This window comes from Patagioenas fasciata, chromosome 3 (genome assembly GCF_037038585.1).
Source record: "Patagioenas fasciata isolate bPatFas1 chromosome 3, bPatFas1.hap1, whole genome shotgun sequence".
NCBI lineage: Eukaryota > Metazoa > Chordata > Aves > Columbiformes > Columbidae > Patagioenas > Patagioenas fasciata.
This window is the reverse complement of record NC_092522.1, coordinates 109,205,841-109,220,757: the sequence shown is the minus strand read 5'-3', so window position 1 is coordinate 109,220,757 and position 14,917 is coordinate 109,205,841. Positions and strand designations below refer to the sequence as shown.

Here is a 14,917-nt window from a genome sequence, read left to right as displayed (position 1 = left end):
ACTCACATTTGACATTCCTGTTCATCCTCTGCTTGAAAGTGGTACGTCCTGTCGTCTGCACAACAAATAATTCACATACTGATTAAAAAGAAGATTGAAAAACTGGTTTTGCAGAAATCTCTCAGAAAAATCTCAAATTAATTGAGGTACGACTCCTGAAGTCTCTAGTCTCATCACTGGAGTGAAACCATGTGCAGGTTTCACACCCTGCCTAAAGTTCATCTACATTTATACCCATGTCTACGCAAAGTGGCTTGTTGCTCTTTAAACAGAAACTGTTCTCTTCAGCGCTCTGCTTCTATCACATAAGCAGCAGGAGAGCACAGTAATTTTTCCATGGTCTAGATATAACCTCAGTAATCAGAAGTCTAAAATTCTGCTTGGGCGGGTGGTGTGTGTGACTAAAATATAGAGCCCGTATTTGAGTTTATCTGTGTATATAAGAAATATTTACAGTTTCCAAATGAGCTCTTAAAACTGCAGTAATAAAAAAAATCACAAAACAACCCTGTCAGACACAAACTCCAAACTGCAATCAGAATAAACCCCAAGCTGTTTCAATAACATCAAGGTCAAAAATTTCAATTTACTACTATTTTCATAATTCTAAGCATTGTTATGATAGTGTAGTATTAAAACAAAAACATAATACATTTTAAGTCTATGAAACAAATGAGATACGATACAGTTTGGTGACAGAGCTGGAGTTAAAATTAGAATAGCTGATGACAAGAACAAAGGTAAAGCTACTGGTAAAATGATATTTTAGGCTGAAAATTCCTAAAGTTTGAAAAATTTTCAGAAAAAAAAAAAGGTATTAAAGATAGTTTCAAACACAGAAAATGTTAATGGAGTGAGGATACATGAAAGGACAGAAAGGAAAGTCCTAGATAAAGAATAAGAGATCTTAATCTTGCCATGATACAGCAATTTGCAGTTTTTAAAAAACAAGGAATGTATTTAAACTCCATAGTAAAACAAAGTGAAAAAGTGATCTGGAGAAGGCTAAGAGACCAGCTCTTCCTTGCCATATGTCTGATGGGACAAACAATACTGTTGTGATAAGCTGATGCTGGGCAAATTGTGTCATGGCCATCAACAATGAAAGTAAGTGCAAAAGTAAACATGGAAAACCAGTTGTCTGTGCAGTAATAGAAAAGCTGTATATTGTAAACATGAGTACCAGTCTATTAACATCAGTAGAACATCTTATGCTTACAAATAAAAAATAAGTTTATTTTCTGACAAAGGGACAAATGAGGAATGAATTTATGTTCTTGTCTCCACATAATTTGAAATATGTATTTTAGAAGAGTATTTTTATTGAGTCCATAAATTTAATACTAAAATGTTCCAGTGATGAAACAAATACAATATTCTGCTATACAATTTTGATTCATCCCATTCATTTCCAAAAATCATTCAGTTTTGGTGGTTTTAATGCATAGACTCTTTATCTTACCTGTATATCTATTATGAGATAACAAAACTAAAAAAAAATCCAGTATTTTATTCACAGTTACAAAGCAACCACTATGCTTAAATTTTAGAAGTATTGTCATGGTATAAAAGCCTCTTTCAATCTTCTGTGGAAGTCATAACTTTCCAAGATGATAAACTATGATACTTTCAATATAAAGAGTGATGTCAGAGCAAAAATACTGGTAATCTACTGTAACGCAACACCTAATTATACAGAATGAAGGGGTAAAGTCAGGTTTAAAAATAAGTGGTTTTCCAAACAGACAGATATAGTTGGTTGCATTATGCTAAAATAAGTGAAACGGTAAATTGTCACAAGAAGGACTTTTTATAAAGGGAAGCATTGTACAATTGTGAAATCATTCAAGTGGATTATTGACACATCTACAGAAATAATGCAAAACCCTTTGATATTAGCTGCAAGTAAAAAGACCTGAACAACAAACCTACGTGATATGAGGTCAAAACATTTTTTCTCCTCTGGGTTTGTTTTCACTTGGCAGGTTAACAGATTGAGCTTTGCTGGAGGTCGGTTAGCCTATTTGAAGATAAAACACACACATTTTAGTACATTGCTACTGACTGAGTCCTGCAGTCCAAAACCATAGGATAACATCCCACTGGCCAAAAAGACCCGACAAATGGCTGTTACTTGATTTTTAAGGTACTCAGATTTTATTTTTCTCTTCTGCATCATGTTTTCTAAACTACATTTTCTTATATTTGGCTATTTTGTTCACTGGTAACTGTATAAACGCTAGAATTTTGAAAGTGGAGAGGGGTAAAATAACTTTAAATATCACTACTGTGATCACCTTATGAGTAACACATCTGAAGGAATCAGCTACAACAGAGACAAATCCATTTTATGTAAACTTAATCCTCTAACACTTAGACATTTGGTTTTTTAAAAAAAATAGTTGTCTATGTTTTCAATAATTAAATACTTTGACTCCTGCTAATGTCTTTAAAGAGAGCCTAAATAATCAGTTTAGAACAAATGCCTGATTTTTATATCAGTAAAGGAACAATGAAAGAAAATGAGAGGTTTTCACAGAGAAGTCTTGGAAAACTAAACTGAGATAGTTAATTACCAAAACACGTAGTGAAACAAAACATATTCTGTAATGATACCTATTTTCTAGTTAAGTTCTTCTCAGCTATTTCAGTTCCTCACTGAATAAAAAGTGGTCATGTTTTACTAAAAACAAAATGCACAAGCAAACTTCATTTGGGAAACGTCTCATGAACACTACAAAGACTTTCGCAGCATCTCTGCACAAATCTCTTCTCTCCCTTAACCTGTCTGTCCTACAGACCTGGGGTAGGACCTAGTAAGACGTTATGTTTGCAACCTTGACATGAGGAACAGTTGCATGTGCTGCAATCGATAACCAGCTTCACTCTGTTTTTAGAATCATTAAATCACAAAACAGATTTAGAGATGCTCTGCCCTAGACAATAATATTTGAAAAATAATTTGTTAAAATCATTAGGGAAGGACTATCATAAAAACAGCAATAGGCATAAGCACATTACCACACTTACTGTTGCATTCTAACAATTTAAATCAAGTTGCTAAAACAAGATTTAATCATCTAAACAAGAACTATTGTCAGAAGAAGCTGAACTAACACATAATGTAATTAACTTGCCATGAATCATAAGAAAAGTACATTTTCTCAACCTCCTCTCAATTTATTGATGAAAACATTTCACTGAAAAAAGAAGGGAGAACAAGTCTGAAGAGCACAGATTTCCTTGAAACAATCTGATAAAATGATGTAGCCAGCCAAAAAAAAAGAACATCATTATATCTGAAGACCAGTAAAAAAAATCAAAACCATGGAGAAACATAAGAAGGGAAACAATTAAGTTTCTCCCTTCCCAATTTTTTTTTTTGCTGGTTTGGCCTTGTTTTTCTCTTTTTGGTGTGATTAAAAAAAAGGCAGCATGGTGTCCTTGAAAAACATCAGGTTCATGCTTTGTCCAGCAGAAGCAGCAGACATAACAAAGTCAATGTGTGCTTTGAAACAACAAACCTGAAGGTCACTTGCTGGGCAATGTAAAATAAATTGTATCCAAGAGAGGTTTTGGAAACAGCAAGATGACAATTAATTGACAGCCACATTGTATTCTTTGCCTGGTAAATAGCTTTTCAAATTCCACACATTGCTTTAGTAGTAAAAGTGTATACAGTTTTCATTATTTCAGCCTATTGACAAGAGCTCTTTGTAACTAGAAGCATATGAGAATACACCTTGAATATGCCAGCTTAGGCCCATTTTCTTGGTTATATTTAAATTTACTTAAAAGTCATAGCACTAAAGTTTTCATTGTTTACATTTTTAATGTAACCGTTTGTCCAAGAAGTGTCCAGAAGCTGCCTACAATGAAAATACAAAAAAAGGCAAACAAAAATCAAAATATAAGTATTTGGTAAACAAGCCACTAGGTATCTCATCTATACCCTTCTCACAGGCTCTATGAGAACGTAAAAATGCAAATAAATTCAGGTTAAGAAAGAATGCACCTGCCCCAGGACTTTGAATCTGAAGCACATTCAGGACCTTAACTGAAATAACTTCTGAAATATGAAATTGTAAATGAATCCACTAAAATTTTTCAGAAAGAACCAATACCCACAGAACTCATCTCTCTGGATAGGAGAATGCAGTCGAAGAACTCTCTATCAGGATATGAGAACCCAAAGAAATTGTTGCAACAACCTAAACCACATCCTGGGCCAACGTGCTGATCTTAGAAACCAAACATATGCCAAAACTTTTAAGTGACGACCTCCTAACCTGAAGTCAGCACTAGCAAGGGTATGAAAAAACTGACAACTTTACACGTGTCTGATACCACCTCATTCACGCTTTCATCCCATGGCTGAAGCCGAACAACAGCCTCTTCCCACCTGGCTCCCCAACACGTTCCTGCCACATGGCAGATGTTGCCTGGGGAGAAGTTAGGGCCTCAAGTCCAAGGGAGACAAGACTGTATAAATTCCTTAGCCACGGCAGGCTGGAGGGTGAACGAGACTTTTGTCAGGACTAGGAGACACTAGAAGTAGAAAATGGTAACAAATGCATAATTGTTCCTACACTATTTGTTTGAAACCTATGGGTTCCATTTCCTGATTGAATCTCTGATTTGATAATTAAATTTTAGACTATGAGTGAATTTTTAGACATCCATGTTAACACACCAACGTCCTGAAAAGATGTGCTGCTGCCTCTCATGCCTTACATGCAGACTTCAGCATCAACTTGTGCTCCTTTCTGGAGAAACCGTAACCCTTCATCCAGCAAAACTGATTTCTTGTCTCTTCTGGCAACAAACAGTGGGTGTAGGAATCTAAAGGTTAGACCTCTAAGACAATACTGAGGAGTGCCATGATACAGAGCTGATTTTTACAAACGGCACAAAAAAATGCGCCCGCTTACTTAAAAGACTGGTTGGTTGATTTCATTGTGCATTTTTTCTGGATATCACAGTGATTCACTTAAGAAGCAAAAGATTAAATCTGATTCTTTTGCCTTCAGATTGTTCTCCTAATCACAATGGTAGATTAAAATTTCCAGCAGTAAAGAAAGAACAACACCAAAAAGATTCCTTGATAATGAGTCTGTCATATTCACTTATTTGCAGACAACCAGCAAATTCCATTTAAACTCTTTAAACACAAATCAACTTTGAAGAAGAATCTGAGGTTCCTCAAATGTAAGCTTTTCCCTTGTGATCTGGAACCACCTAGGAATTCCTATTTACATGGTTCAATCTGCTTCTATAATTGTTTTTTCATTGATGTGCATCAAATTGCAGTCAGCGAGATGTCAGAAAGTTTCCAACTGCTAACAATTACACAAAGGAGCAGTGTCTGTTTTTCCATCAACCATTACCTTGCATGGTGCTCTATGAATGCTAATTTCTTTGAAGTTTTTAGATGTCTAGAAGTCTGACTTCTGCACATATGCCAATGCAGACACATGTATTCAGAGTTGAAGCTGGGTCAATGAGAGAGAACCAACCACATTCTCCCCATCTATAACAGAAGAGCGCTTGGCAGGCAAGTTTAAGTCAGAATCCAGCATCTGTAACTGCCTCAAGATACCTGTTCTAGAAATTAACTGAGAAAATAGTGACTCACAAAGAGAGACTACATGACCAAAGAACAGAAATCCATGAAGAATACTCAGCCTTTAAAGGAAGAGCATTTACAAATTTGTATTTGATAAAGCAAACAAAACTGACAACCAAATTTCTGAGAGATGGTTCATTTTGATGAACAGCTGGGAAGAGAGGACAACACATCGTAATTTAGACACCAGGAGATATCAACCCTGAGAAAGCATGGAAATCAATGTTGTTGCTTCAGAAGTCTCACAAGACATTCAGAGCAGCCCAGGAAATTCTGAAGAAATAAAAATAATGTCTACCCATTTCAATGTCTATGAAACAAGCATTAATTTTTTGCACAACACCGCCATCAATACACGAGGGGAAACTGCATAAGTAAAAATACTTTCTAGGAGTGTATTTTAAAACAAGAAGGTATAGTTTTCATTTTGTAATATAAAAGGATCAAGACCAAACTGTTGAAGTATCCACCTTAGCAACCGATTCCCAACTACAGTTCCACTGACTTCTGTGGGAACTTACTGCTTCTAAAACTGTTAGACCATCTGGTAGACTGCTTAAAAAAAGAGACAAACAACAGTATCTTGACAGACTCAGTAACTGTACTTGCATGTGAAAGCTTTTAAACTCTGCTCCACAAGTGGATTTTGTAGCCTGTGCCAGCTCTGAGCTGCCCTCACTGCTCTCCTACTGATACCAGTACCGCAGGTCCGATGCCAAAAACATTTACAGTGCATGGAGACACCAGTATGGAAACACTCAGACTTTTCCCTGACCCAGACACACTCAGATGCACACAAATGAGAACAGGGATAAACTGGTGGACAGTTCCAAAGCCGTAGTAAGGACTTCACTTTGCAGGCCTGTTTTTGCACAGCTTGTGGTCAGATGCACAAATGAGAGATTGATTCATTTTTGCTGCCAGGGTCAACCTGTAGTCATAGCAACAAGCACAACAGGATGCAGAACAGAACGGTTCATAACAGGATCAAGAAACAGGACTGTTTACTGGACCGAGAATGGGAAATACTGTCATTGAGCTGATTTTTGCCTTGAGAAAGTTTCTTAAAAGTTTCCAGAAAGCAGCATAAAAAGTGAAAGCTTATGGGAAAGCAAAACCAGCTGAGTTTAAAACCAAGTGTAGAAGGTCCAAAATATCAAAGCATAAAGTTTTAAAAGTTCTAGCATAAATAAGAAAAAATTGGTTGTCATTCCAGTAGAAGTTGCCTTCAGAGCTGATTTTCCCCAACAGCTACTGCCCAGGAAAGCCACCTTCACAACAGATTACCATAAGGCAGCAGATTAGAGAGAAGAGACTCAGCATTCTCTCCATTTGTCTTGTAAATATAAAAAATGGTTTAACCCATATCAAAAAGGTGAGTTAACACGCAACCATATCTTTACAAAACAATGAAGTTAGAATTTGTGGTTTTAGATAGTCTGGTAAAATACAAACAGTTTATATGAACTGAATGAGTCATTAAAAAAACTTTTTTTCCCATTAACAGTCATGAGCATCAAAACAGTGGTATTTTTAGATACTGCGTATGTCTTGATATTTTTCTGAAAGACTGCCTTAAAAAAAAAAATGTATCCATCATATTCAAAATGCTGTATCAGGAATCTAGCTAATTCCAAATTATAAATATAGACCAGCATAGCTTGACTTTTTGTATTAGTAACCATGTACATAAAATACCGTAAACAAATACTTACTGTACCATGGGAAATTGTAAGAAAACCATTTTTAACTGAGCACTTCCTCTTCTGCCACACTTTTCTGATTCTGGTTTAAAAGGGGGGGAAAAAAGTGATTCAGTTTTTAATATATTTAGTATTACATTGCTTCAGCTCTTAGGATCTATCTTTTTTCCAGTAGAATCCAGCAGTACTTACCCATCACTTTTCTTGTACAGACTACCATTTCGTTCAGTGCCGTGTTCCTTGTTTCCCTGAGGCTGATGTAAACTGTAAGCTGTACTCTGACGAATTTGAGAATCCTGCAATATATGGAACAGCAATTCGTAATGCTTTCCACACATTCAACAAAAAAATCCCCTGATTAATGAGTTTCAGAGCCTTTCCTTCCTGCTCTAATCCTACAAGCCAAACTAAACACATTTTTTTCTCCTCATTGAGAGAGAGAACAAGATCTGTTTGTTTCTTCAGAGGGCACAAAATACATTTGAGAAGTAGCCATTATCAGCACGTGTCAAAATCCTCTTACTTGCTTTTATTTAGCTTTACTATTTGCCTTAATGTATGCCTTTTTAGCCCAAAAATTAATTGAGCAGCAGGCTTTCCAACGTATGCAAACACTTCAGGACAGGAAGTGACAAGGATTAACTAAACCCTTCTCACTATTTTTAGAACCACCCAGATTCAGGACCCACTACTACCAAGGGCCCAACTTCTTGAAAAATAATACCAGATACAGAGGAATCTAATATGTCCAGTTGTATTAGCAGCAGCAACATGATGGGATGGGCTTCTCAATACACACAGTAACAATGTCTAATATTTATTATTTTCTACAATCTTTGCTCTATGCATGTAATAACTCTTCTGTTATACACGACAGATAACAGAAGTACAGCAAGAAACAAAAACAACAACAACAGAAAGCAAAAACTTAAGAGCTATTAAGAAATGTACTTACTAATTTGATTTTAAAAAATCTCTTTTGCCAAAAAGATGAGACTGTGTCTGAGATAAACTAGAAGTACGATCACAAGATAAATACTTTCGGGTTTTCAGAGCACGCGCATGATAAAATAAAATGTACAGTGATCTATAAAGTATGAATTAAGAAGATAGTCTCTCTCTAATTACAATTAGTTTCATATATTTTATCAGTATAAGACATCTCTGGATAGAAGCAGGGGAGAAAGGTCAATTAAAATCAAGGACACGCTTGGATGTGCTTTTCCCCCAGAGAACGCCAGCTCAGATGCAATGCTGCTCCTTTACAAGCTCCAGCAGCACATCCTGCTACCAAAGCTACTAATGCAGACAAAGCCATTCAGGATCCTCCTCAACAGTAATGACATCAGAGAGGTTCCTAACAAATGACAACATGTAACAGGTCTGAAATATGATGGTAGGGACAGAGCTCCCACCCACCCCCCTGTTCAGTGCACTCAGGACTCTGCACCACCAGGCTGGAGGTTTCCAGGCTCACCCTGCACAAGTGCTGGAGCTCAGTGGTGCTGAGGAGCAGGAGCCACGCTCCGGGCAGGCTGCAGCGCTCCTGCATGCTCCTTTTCAGCAGAAGCAACCCCTGCCCACTCCACTGGGGATCTAGGAAGCCACATCAGGTGCCTACAACGTTCAGCCAAAGCTTTTAAAGGCACTACAAAAACACCACTTAAATGTCCGTGCCTGACAAAGCATCCCTTCAGATTTAAACCAGTCTGTTTATCATTCCTCTCCGGCCTGTTTACACAGAATTATTTGGGTTTGCACTCTGTCCGCCCAACAGAAAAACAGAACAACATTTTCAAAGAATGCTCGTCACTGATTAAGAACCACTGCACACATATATTCACTGACTTCTGAAGAAAATCTGATCTGACACTGCCTATTGTGTCCTCCCAATGCCTTGATCTCTGCCTCCCATCACTCAGTAAAGGAACTCCATTCCCAAGAAGGTTAGAGCCCTTACGGGAAATGCATTTTAGTTCTCCACATCCTCAATGCTGTAAAGATTTCAGATGACCTCCAACACCTGCCCGTAGCACTATGTCCATTACTTCAGATTGTGCTGCTACTTTTTTGTGGGATATTTTCTGCTGTACTTCATCTCTCTCCCTTCAGCTGCTGTTCACACTCGGCTGCTGCGCTTGGCCTCCCTGGCAAGCCCAGAACAGCAGCTTCCTGCCTCACTGCAACCCCAGAGGAAGCTGCTGTAGCTGACATGTATTTCCACACATTATTATGAACGGTATCTTTAAAAAAAAATCAGAGGGAGTTAAGGACAAGACAAGGAGATTTTCTATTTTAAATCCTCATTTCAGACCACACTCAAATCAATAGTGTCCAACGCGATTGCCAGGTGACAGCTTTCCACAGCTCTCTGCCAGGCAAGTTCATGATTCTGACCCTGCTCCTAACAGAGGAAATCCCCTACCACAAATCACCACCACAATTAACATCCTTCTGGGCAATTTCAGTATGTCATTTCCATATGCAGGCTCCTTAAAGGATCTTCCCTTATTTCTGGTTTCCATATTGCATGTAACAGGAGCACAAATCACAGAAAACAGGGTCAGACCCAAGGGCCCCCTCGGAGGAGCAGTGACAAAGTACATTACCGATGCAAGGACACACATCACCACAGGATATAGGACATTCCTAGTGCAGAGTATTGTCATTTTCAAGATCTCTTGAACAAAACAAGATCAGAACAGACTCAAGTACACCAGCCTTAGAAACTGAACTTTGTCCACTTTATCAGCTTTGAAATGCAGATAGGCATACAAATCAAAAAAGGTGAGTCATTTCCTTGCAGCACATTTATAGTGAATTACTTCACTGACCATGAAGAGGTTTGAAAGGATTTCTCCCAAGACCAAATGACTTCTAAATCAAGCTGAATAGCATAGCTAAAAATGAAAGAAACGCAAAAACAGTATTTTGTAAAGCTGGTATGTGACTACTGATAAGAGAGATTCTAAAAACCTATTTATCAGCCCCACTATTTGAGCACCACAGAGCTTTCCACACAAGGTGCTTTAACTCTGATACAGAGCAGATTTTGGGTAGCCAATGCACAGCTCCTACGGAGCACAACTTTAGACTCTCTGGATTGTTCCTGTGCACAAAGCTGCCAAACCCCCCTTTCAGCTCTCCAAGAGCCTGAGCTTCTCTTGCATTTGCAGGATCGCTGCCAGGAGGTTGTTTCCGAGATCCATCCCTTATCTCTTACAGCCCCACAGAGCCTGCAACAGATACACCTGCCAGAATCCCCCACAGGCAGCCTCTCCTATAGCACAGCTACTGTAATTTTTACCAAGAAACACAAAATATATCCTATATTGCAGTGGCCTAAATAGATGTACCTCTACCAAAGATGAAGTAGAAGCAAATCTAACCGCTACAGTAAGGCTCTCAGAGAGGACACAGGAGAGGGAAGTGAAGGCAACACAACTCTAAGGCTGACCCCAAAACTTGCAGGACATCTACAGTTTGAAAAAGTAAAGTTTAAAAATTAAAAATTACAGAGGTGTACACACAATGATGTTTCAAAAAGAAGTTTCAATACAAACCAGGTTTGAGTAAGTTCTGTGCAGGAGAAAACTGTATACGGGCACAACAAAAAAGGCTCACTATGAGTGTCTGTGGCTTTTTTTTTTTTTAAACGCAAAAGAAGCAATATTTGCCAATGTATATTCATACAAGTCCATCTTAATTAGACATATACATATCTTCAAAATGTTGTAAGAACATCAAATCAAGCAACTGGATTTAATTCCCAAAAGAGAGCAAAAAGGAAATAATCACCTCTTTTTTTTTGTTTTGCTTTTTGGTAATACAACAAACAGAATAGGGGGACAAAAAGAATCAGTCTTTTCATACCAACAGAAAAAAAGATCAGAGGAAAAAATCCAGTTTCTTGAAATCTGAATGGAAATCATGCCAACTACTGTCATTAAAACATAGTAACACTTACTCTCCTAGACTTCGGTCACAAAATGTAAATGCATTTCAGGAAGGAAAAAGAAATCAGTTATAGTAAAGGAAATTACAGTGCAACAAGAATAATATTACTGGGTTGTACAGTAAATTACACCAGGATTATTTGGCATCTCACTGATTAATTGATGTTTTCAAGAAACTTTAAAAATAATTATAGTACTTCTCATGCTCTGCAGGGTAAGCATCTATACCTAAATTTGCAGAATTGATAAATAATGAATATAGCTTAAAGCACTTTCTACACTTGTATTTTTAAATGCAACAAAAGCAGTACAAGTAATACATTTATGTGTATATTTACATTTTTCAGTTTGTGAAAAGATGTGCGCTCACCACATCTTCCATATACATTTAATATCCGTATCGCTGATAAACAGGCAAACATAGAGAAGCAAGATTCCCAGCAACCATGAAACCCAACTGCTTCTATCATCATTCCTGAACAGAGACACGAATGCAATAGGAAGCCTGCTAACACACTCTGAACAGTAAAGACTATTGAGAGTGGGCAACCAATGGTGAATTCAAAGTAGTCACCATTTCCACCAGGATCACTAGTCCTTCCTTCCAGAGAGTTTCATTTTGGAAATTTTTAGCAAACACACCCCTCAGTGTGTCCTAAATGCCAGACAGAACCTAAGAAAGTGCCTGCAAACTGTACAGGACTTTGTGCACAATAGTCATTGCCACAAACTTCCCACGGTAACTAACAGCGCCTCGAGGTGAAGAGCACTGAAGACTGTTCAAAGAGTCATAGAATAACAGAATGCTCTGGGTTAGAAAGGACTTTTAAAGGTCATCTAGTCCAACCCCAGGCCATGGGCAGGGACGTCTTTCACTGGATTAGGTTGCGCAACCACCATCATCTGGCCACTGGTAAGAGTGAGAAGTCACCATAACCTTCATGGGGAGATGAAAGCAAGACTGGAAAAGATCAAGGAAGTCTGAGCTCTGCAGACTATTCTATTGTGATTGCTCTTTCTGAAAAGGGAGGAGGGGGTTAATTTATCACTTACTCCTGGTCCAGCAGCCACACAGAGGAAGCTGACTGGCATTTATTTACTTGAAGAGGAAGCACTAGCAATCTGAAACAAAACTAAAACCAATATTTAGGATTAGGTTATACAAAAGATGCTGGCGGCTTCCAGATCAGAATTTGGCAAAACTGCTCCAGGATTCTTTAAATCTAACAGCAATAATAACCAAAACACAAAAAAATACTTATTTGTTGGATTGCTGGACTGACCCAACTCTTGCATGTTTGAAAAGTGGCATGTTGCAGCATAGCTGCAAACTTAATTGTCATTTTTGGAGATGATACCAAGAGGTGTATGGGGATATGAAGTTCAGTTTTACATAATCTTTATACAGTTTAGAATACTATTTTGACATAAGATCATACTAATGGGGTCTCCCTGATACTGCTGAAGTTCTTCCATTCTCAGTTTGAGCACCAGAGACACCATTGGCTGTTAATTCACACACAGTGCATCATCTTAAGTATTTAGCAATATTAGTAACAAAAAGTTATAAGTCTCATATTTTTAGCGAGAATTCATTAAAAAAAAATCCGCCTTTGTCAGAAACATTCAGTACCAGCATCAAAACAAAGATGAATAAACAAAACAGATGGCTGATAAAAGTTAAAATAAATCTATTTCAAATACTAACATTACATTAGAAGTAATTAAAATGAGTATTCCGAAGTTCCTTACATGCTCACCTCTTTCTGATCAACCTGGAGTGCTGATTTTAAAATATCTCTAAGCTGTGTTAATTGTCTTCTTTCCTCATCTTGTGCTTGTTTAATCTTGAAGGAAGAAAAACACAGGTTAAAAATAACATTGTTTCTTTTCAACACAGTTCTTCCAAACCGGCTACTTAATTGGTTCATTTTTCTGAGAAATGTTAATTAAGAATTAAAACAGAAAGGAAAAGATACTGTAATCCGTTTATTTTCCTTTATATCTTCAGAAAACTTGATAATGGCTAGGATGTTGCTGGGTTGAGACTTCGATACTGCCTCACACTGTTCTTGCTTCCTTGTGTTCTATTTGAAACCGTACCTTATTTTCCACTTAGCCAGTAAACATTTTAGAGCAAAGGCTGTTTTCACAACGTTTTACACAGTGGGGTCTGAAACAAAGTATTCTGGATATGATATTAAAACAAGACTTTACTCAAAAATCTATTCAAAACCTTAAAATGCCAACTACTGAAACAGTCAACCAACCTGAACCAAAATGGTCACAGTTCGACTGTAAAAAACTAAGTTTACAGCACAAATGTGAAAGGTTGCTACTCACTGTATAAAGATCTGTCGAGAGTGTCTCAATTGAAGGCTTGAGACTTTCAACCGCTTTTAACCCATCCTGAAAGAAACTTAAAAAGAAAAATCAAACTGTTATTAAACTTTACTTAGTATTTCGTGTTTTAAAAGTTGCAAAGGAAGATTTGCATAATATTATGCCACGCCATAAATTTCAAAACATTAAATATTTATTTTTTATGCATATTTGACTGATCCACCTTTTTATTTCTATCATAGCTTATTCTAACATGCAAAATCCCCAATTAGATTCAGAACTGCCACAATCCACTGTCACATAAGTTTTCCTCATTCTCACCTCAAATACAGGTTCTCATCCCACTTTTCGAAGGCCCAGAACAAGCAAGATTCATTTGTAAAACATCAAAAACTCTAGTAGACTTTAAATTGTTGTGACTTCTGGAGCTCAATAATGTCACATCTGATGCAATTTTCCTACTAAAGGAAAACCCCTTTGTTTCACAAGCATTCATTATGGCCTATATGCAAACTGAATATATCTTACAGTATCATATGTATTTTTGCATTGGCACTGGAATGTTATCTATCCCAAGTATTCCCTGCTTTTAAAAAGAAACCAAAAAAAGGTGGGATTAAAAAATAAATTTAAAGAAACCACAACTAAATGCACATTTGATTAAAAACAAGAAAACAGAAAATGTTTTCACTCTGGGAAGCAGACATGAAAGTGAGAAAACACCACAGCATTTGTGTTGTTGAAATTTTATTAAATGGACAGAGCAGATGAATGGCATACTACAAGTGAGACAGATTTTAAAAGCAATACAGTCATACAGGTTAAAAACCTACATAGATGCAGACTGGTCTTTTAAGATGAAAACTTACTTATTTAAAGAGGTTAACAACAGCTCTTTCAAGTTTATAGCTATGACTTTATTGCTGTTTTATTGATCGGTAAGACTACCATAAAAAGGACATCACTGTAATGAGAGCTCTCTATTTCTAATTAATTGGAGGACTCAGTAACAAAAAAGAGTGATTCTTTCAATATATTTTTAGCTAACTGCTTATACAATTCGTTTTTCTTGAGCACAGAATTAATTTATATCATTGCTAGATACACTCAAAAAAGCCCACCAAAACTAATGGCTCGGTTTCAAGAACAGTTTATTAAATATGTCAAATTACTGTGTAGCACTCCTTTAGAACAATTATATTCTATGGGACTAACTCAACCTCATCACATGTTTTGGAATACAATAACAAAAACAATGACTAGTCCATGACAAAAGTGATTTGTCAAAA

The 14,917-nt window shown here is 37.0% G+C and overlaps 1 protein-coding gene across 2 annotated transcripts in view; it reads right to left on the bottom strand.

Annotated features, from left to right (window-relative positions):
* ASAP2 (ArfGAP with SH3 domain, ankyrin repeat and PH domain 2) overlaps positions 1–14,917 on the bottom strand; it is a 91,361-nt gene that overhangs the window by 25,607 nt on the left and 50,837 nt on the right. For both annotated transcript variants that reach the window (XM_065833889.2, XM_065833890.2), the window contains exons 8-13: positions 13,629–13,704; positions 13,046–13,132; positions 7,522–7,625; positions 7,342–7,411; positions 1,933–2,020; positions 7–55 (exon numbers count right to left, since the gene is read on the bottom strand). In XM_065833889.2, the coding sequence (XP_065689961.1) occupies positions 7–55; positions 1,933–2,020; positions 7,342–7,411; positions 7,522–7,625; positions 13,046–13,132; positions 13,629–13,704 (474 nt within the window). The remainder of the gene's footprint in view (positions 1–6; positions 56–1,932; positions 2,021–7,341; positions 7,412–7,521; positions 7,626–13,045; positions 13,133–13,628; positions 13,705–14,917) is intronic.